This window comes from Trichomycterus rosablanca, chromosome 1 (assembly GCF_030014385.1).
Source record: "Trichomycterus rosablanca isolate fTriRos1 chromosome 1, fTriRos1.hap1, whole genome shotgun sequence".
NCBI classification, from domain to species: Eukaryota; Metazoa; Chordata; class Actinopteri; order Siluriformes; family Trichomycteridae; genus Trichomycterus; species Trichomycterus rosablanca.
The window spans coordinates 85586054-85592611 of record NC_085988.1 but is presented as its reverse complement, the minus strand read 5'-3'; the positions used below and the strand labels follow the sequence as shown (position 1 = coordinate 85592611).

Below are 6558 nucleotides of genomic sequence, written 5' to 3'. Positions count from 1 at the left end.
GAGTCGTCACATCACAGAGAAGGTTTGTACCATTAGTCTATTATTTAGACGCTCTACTTATCTACAGAGATCCACTGAAGTTTTAGCTTACTACGCTAACACAGTTAGCCTCAGACCGTTCAACCCGCTAGCACGCCGGCTAACGTCTCCCTCCGTGTACCGACAACGCTTAAACTGTCCCTGACGCCCCAATTTACAAATAAACCCACTCGTATAATTACACATTTATACAGATTAAACTCTGTAAACTTGTAAAGAACTCCGTTGGTTGCTCCGCATTACATTCATCCACCACGTTTGTAGTTCTTTGTGAGAAGAGTCGTGCCGCACTGAATGCTGGGATTGATCTTCAGTGCTGACGAGGCGTCGGACGCTCCCTCGTCATTCAGTCAGATCATCACTCAGAATGAAGGCGCCTCAGTAGGAGCATGTTAAGGAAGACAAGAATTTAGACACTTAGGATGACGGGAAATGTGTCTGTGTAGAGAGAGAGAGCAAAGAATTTTACCGGCGGCCCACCTGAGCGCCCCCTAGTGTCACTGTTTTTAATGCTGCCTTATTAATACTTTTCAGATCTGTGGAGGTTTTTCTGCATGAACACAAGTCAGACAGTCAGATATACATATTTATTTATTTATATATTTATTTACGTATTTATTTATATATGTATTAATTTATTGATTCATATTTTATATTGATTTATATATTTATTTATGTATTTATTTATTAATTTATAAATGTTATTAAGGTATTTATTTATATATTTATTTATTTATATATTTATTTATATATTTATTTATTTATATTTTATATTTATTTATGTATTAATTAATTCATTTATATTTTTTATTTATTTATGTAATCATTAATTTGTTAATATTTTATATATTTATTTATGTATTTATTAATATTTTATATTTATTTATGTATTAATGAATTTATTTACATTTTATATTTTTATTTATGTATTTATTTATAATTTATCTTCATTCATGCATTTATTAATTATTTATTTATTTATTCATGTATTTATTAATTTATATTTAAAGATCTAAACTTTGTGGACAAAAGTATTGGGACACCTACACATCACCCCTACAGGAGCTTTCACGACCGACCCCCTGTTTTTACCCTGTTGTAACCCCACAGGCGTTACTATGAAGTCAGCCCCCCTTTGCAGCTATAACAGCTTCTACTCCTCTGGGAAGGCTTTTTTGAGTGTGTCTGTAAGCATTTTTGCCCAATATCCAGGAGAGCATATGAAAGGGCCTGGCTCACAGTCTCGGTTCTAGTTCATCCCAAAGGTCTTGGATGGGGTTGAGGTCAGGGCTTAATGCTCTCGCTTTATGCATGGAGGGAGAAAAGGACCTTCCCTAAACTGTTTCCACACACTTGGAAGCATACAGTTGTCCAAAATATGTTGGTATGCTGAAGCATTAGGATTTCTCTTCAGTGGAACTAAGGGTTCTGGGTAAACCCCTGAAAAACAACCCTGTAGGTTCATCCCTCCTCCACCACGCTTTACAGCTGGTACAGTGTGACCAGACAGGTCAGGTGCTCCTGGCATTCGCCAAACACAGACTCGTCCATCAGGCTGCCAGATAGAGAAGTGGGATTCGTCCTCTTCTCCAGGGTCCAGTGGCGCCCTGCTTTACACCACTCCATCTGATTCTTGGCATTGCCATGGAAACCGATGCCGTGAAGCTCCCGGCGCACAGAGGAGGTTTGGATCCTAAACGCTTCCCTTTTCTAATAAATCCCTCACAGTTAGTGGTGGACTATCTAAAAGGGAAGACATTTCACAAAGGTGTGTCCCAATACTTTTGTCCATACTGTGCATTTAGGTCCGAACACACATTCGTTAGCCAATCAGAATCGATTATTTCCCCCCAATCAGGGTGTGAAACTTTCCAACCAAAAGCCGAGATGATTTTGGAAGTGAATTTGGACGTAACCGAAGCCCGTGTAACCCGAATCCTTTTCCAGGTCGTGTGGCGGAGTCTCTGGCGTCCAGCAGTCTCCGGCGCCTGTCCTCCATCGTGGACAGCATCTCCAGCGACGACACCAAGACGAATGAGGGGTGATGAATTCATTTTGGGAATGCGTGAAGAAGAGACGGCTCACATTTCCATTTTCTGTCTCCTCTGGAGTTTCAGCTCCGTCGTCCGTCCGTCTCTCTGTGTTCCGACCGCCGTTCTGCACCAGATTCCAGAGATTTAGTGAGAATTCCTGCTTTTTTCCTGACGATTCACTTGTACATATACTGGGAAATATTACTTTTAAATATTAATGTTAAAGATTTTATATTTATGACTGAAAGAGAAATAAAAATAATAAATAAATATTTATTCAGTTCTGGTTTGTTTTTTTAGCTCAAACACTCGGTGGGGCTTGAACCAGCGACCTTCTGATTACTAGTCCAACTTTTAAACACACAAACACATCTAGATTGTACATGTATATAAACACTACATGGCCAAAAGTATCCGGACACCTTACCATCAGCTTATTAGACCCTTTACTCCACAAGATTTTGGACTTTTTCTGTGGGAATTTGTGCACATTCAGCCACCAAGTGAAACAAGTAGGCCCTGCTCGCCTCACAGTCAACGTTCCAATTCATCCCAGTGGTTTTATTCAACGCGACTTACAGTTGTGAGCAAATACAATTCAAGCAGTTAAGAGTTGAGAGGCAACATGGTGGAGGTGGGGCTTGAACCAGCGACCTTCTGATTACTAGTCCAGCTAAGCCAGCTAGGGTCATTGCTCTGAACAGTTTCTCCACACCAGACTTGCTTTATGCACAAAGAACTGGAGTCAGACTGGAGTAAAGGACTAGTAATCAGAGGGGTGCTGGTTTAAACCCCACCAGTGCCAGGTTGAAGCATAGGTGTTTAAAGTGAGTCATCACAGCTTATCATAGCAGGTTCTCGATTTGTGCTCAGCTGATTTTATACAGCTGTCAGAGATGTCTGGCTGAAACGCCGGAACTAAAATATAAGCTGCGCTAAGTGGTCAAAAGTATTCGGATACCTGAGCGTGAGCTTATGGACATCTGGTGACGTCTGAGTGATCTCATCTCACAAGACATGAGTGTGTCCTAACATGACGTCAAAACATGACAGCATTAGTATGGCTGGGCGCTGATCGATCAGGCGATGTTCTGATTCATCCCAGAGCTGTTGAGGACCGTTGTGCTGGATGCTGGAGCTTTTCTTCACGTCTTTATAGAGCTCGCTCGTGCTGGAACAGGAAAGGACCTTCCCTAAACTGTTGCTGCCAAGTTGGAAGCATGTAATTTCCTTTATATGACTGATTTATTACACTGTTCTGGCTGAAACACATGAATTCAATAATTAGAAGGGGCGTCCCAATACTTTTGTGCCAAATTTGTATTTATTAACAACCCTCGCTTGCAGGTGTATGTAATTAGATTTTATTTCTGAGTAGTGCGTCAGGGGATCCAGGATCTAGGGTTCGAATCCTCAGGGGTGCCGTCTGCCCACCGAGCGTCCACACGCAGACGTGATCGGCCATGTCTGAGGCGGGGAAAAGGGTGGCCGGGCATCCTGGTATTACTGCACCGCGCCCAGTGATTCCAGGCGGACCGGACGCACCACGACCCTGAGCAGGATTAAGAGTTTTGAAAACAAGTGCATCAGAAAACTGATGAAGATGACCACTGAGTGGATGTACGAGACGGCCAGAACAGAAAAGCAGCTCCTGACCCACATTAAGCCCCACAGGTTGTTTTATTTCGGGCGGGTGATGAGGCACCCACGTGGCAGGACTTGTGGAAGGACTCAGAAGACGGGGACTGGCGTTATCAGGCGACGTGAGACCAAGGATGTCGGAGAAAGCCGACCCATCTTCAGCCAACCATCACAAAGTCATGCTGACGTAATGCTGGTCAGATCAGAGGCATGGAAGCTCGTGTGACCCCGTGTCCTGCGGCGGCTGATTAACAGAGTTGGTAGACGGCGGGTGGACGGTCGATGAGACGGGCATCAAAGGTTTAGGGAAGGTCCTTTCAGATCTAGTATGAAGTAAAGCTCGGTATTAAAAACCAAGAAGCTCCAGCGTCCTGCACAGAGCGCTGACCTCAGTCCCACTCAACAGCTCTGGGATGAACCGGAACACCGACTGATCGATGCACCCACATAGCATAACAGACGTTGGCTTTTGCACCTTTCACCGATAGCGTACGGTATGGACAGCACTACGTCGCAGCGGCGGCCTTTGTTAACTGACAACGGTTTTCTGAAGCGCTCCCAAACCCATGTAGCATGACGGTTTCTCATGTAATGTTGTATGAGAGGTGAAAGGTCATATAAATTCAACAGTGGTTTCTGTTCTTGTTTTAAACAGACTGAGAGTTCAGATTCCCTGAGTCTTTCCACAATATTATGGACAGTAGATGGTGAAATATCTAAATTATGTGCAGTTTGGACCACAGTGGTGAACCCTGAGCCAACATTGCTTGTGCAGACTGATCCTGCTCACTGTGGAACCTTTCAAACACTCTTATTCTGCCCCCGTCCCAACTTTTTTTGGAGGGAGTTACAGCATCAGATTCTGAACATTTTATCAAACTTTTATCCATTAAATAAAGATTCGAGAGACTGAACACGACAGATTCTTCTTCTTCTTACTGCGTTTTACAAAACGTCCCAACTTTTCTGGAAACAGGGGTTTGTAAGATGAAAACTCTGGAGGAATAAAGTTTGGACGCCTCTGGTGTGGAGCTGATGGGTAAATCTGGGTGGGTAGGAAACTTCCTCTCTGTGTGCCAAACACACACTGCTGCCAATCAAACCCGGGGCGGCGGGAGATCAGATCTGATCCCTTTAATACCAGCCCATAAAAACAAGAAAAGAAAACCTCGACGTCGTGTCCAAATACCTCCTGAAACTCAGAAACACCACAGATTCCTTCATCCCAACCAGAATGAAGCAGCTTCGCTAAACTGGACGATTAGAAAACGTTAAAAACACGTGACACTCCCGTGATTTCATTCTATACACTTGTATAGACGTGTGTACGGGGGTGTCCATATACTTTATACCGAAATAAAGCATCAGGAAAGAAAATAAACATCAAATTTAAGCTATTTTATGAGTTTATTGATTGTTCACACAACAGTAACTGGGTCAAAAATATATGGACGCCTACTTAAACGATTCTTTTGTTTTGTTTGTTTGTTTTAAAGCGACCCACATTTTGTTCAGGTAACACAAACGATTCATCAAAACGAAACACAAAACTAAATAGAATTAATTAATAAAAGCAGTGGCGATCTGGTCCCACCGTGGTTTACAAGATGTAACATAAAGCCTCCACAAGGGAGCGCTCGTGTACAAGTTTGTTTTGTGTCTGCGCCTGGTGTAGAAGGTTCTCTGATCTCCTCCCAATCCCTCATTACTGTTTATTAGCTGCATGGAACAGTGGTCTGTCTGCCAAGGTTGAAAAAAGTCAAAAGTATTGGGACGCCGGACTATGTGGAGTATCTAAAAGGACCAAGTGCATTCATACTGAATCGCTGCGATACCATCCACTCTTTTGGGAAGCCTTTCTATGAGATTTTGGAGGTAGTGTGTCTGTGGGGATTTGTACCCAGTCAGGCACTGGTGCCGGAAGTGAAGAGAGAAGCCCTGACTCACAGTCGGAGTTTGATTCATCCCAAAAGTGTTGAGCTGACAGGTTGAGCACCATAAAGACCTGCTGTGAGGAGAAACTCTGACCTTAATCCCTCTGAACGACTTTGGGACGAATCGGAAGGCTGACCGTGAGCCAGGCCTGACCGTACACACTGTATTACAGAGCAGGAGGACGCTGTGATGATTGTGGGGTGTCCACATACTTTTGGTGACACGGTGAGTAAGTTGAGACACGAGGTGGAGATATGAGCATTAAAGTCGCCCCTCTGTGCCCTGCACTTAACCCCCCTCAGTGACCCCCTCACCCTAAAACAACCCCCCCCCCCTCCCCAGAGAGCCACTACACTCACCCGGAGGAGCAGGTTTCCTTAGTCACTCAGCGTCCACACACACACACACACACACACACACACACACACACACACACACACACACACACATATATACACCGATCAGCCATAACATTAAAACCACCTCCTCACTGTCCATTTTATCAGCTCCACTTATCATATAGAAGCACTTTGTAGTTCTACAATTACTGACTGTAGTCCATGCTGTTCTTCAATAGTCAGGACCCCCACAGGACCACCACAGAGCAGGTATTATTTAGGTGCTGGATGATTCTCAGCACTGCAGTGACACTGACATGGTGGTGGTGTGTTAGTGTGTGTTGTGCTGGTATGAGTGGATCAGACACAGCAGCGCTGCTGGAGTTTTTAAACACCTCACTGTCACTGCTGAACTGAGAATAGTCCACCAACCAAAGACATCCAGCCAACAGCGCCCCGTGGGCAGCGTCCTGTGACCGCTGATGAAGGTCTAGAAGATGAGCGACTCAAACAGCAGCAATAGATGAGCAATATAGGGTTCTAATAGAGTGGACAGTGAGTGGACACAATCT

The 6558-nt window shown here is 44.0% G+C and overlaps 1 protein-coding gene across 1 annotated transcript in view; it reads left to right on the top strand.

Moving 5' to 3' along the window:
• Window positions 1-2318, top strand: part of myf6 (myogenic factor 6) — a 4429-nt gene extending 2111 nt beyond the window's left edge. Inside the window, exons 2-3 of the mRNA XM_063007430.1 lie at window positions 1-22; window positions 1987-2318. The exon at window positions 1-22 is cut by the window's left edge and continues 63 nt beyond it. Coding sequence (XP_062863500.1) covers window positions 1-22; window positions 1987-2084 — 120 coding nt within the window. The 3' untranslated portion in view covers window positions 2085-2318. The remainder of the gene's footprint in view (window positions 23-1986) is intronic.
• The last annotated feature ends 4240 nt before the right edge of the window (window positions 2319-6558 follow it).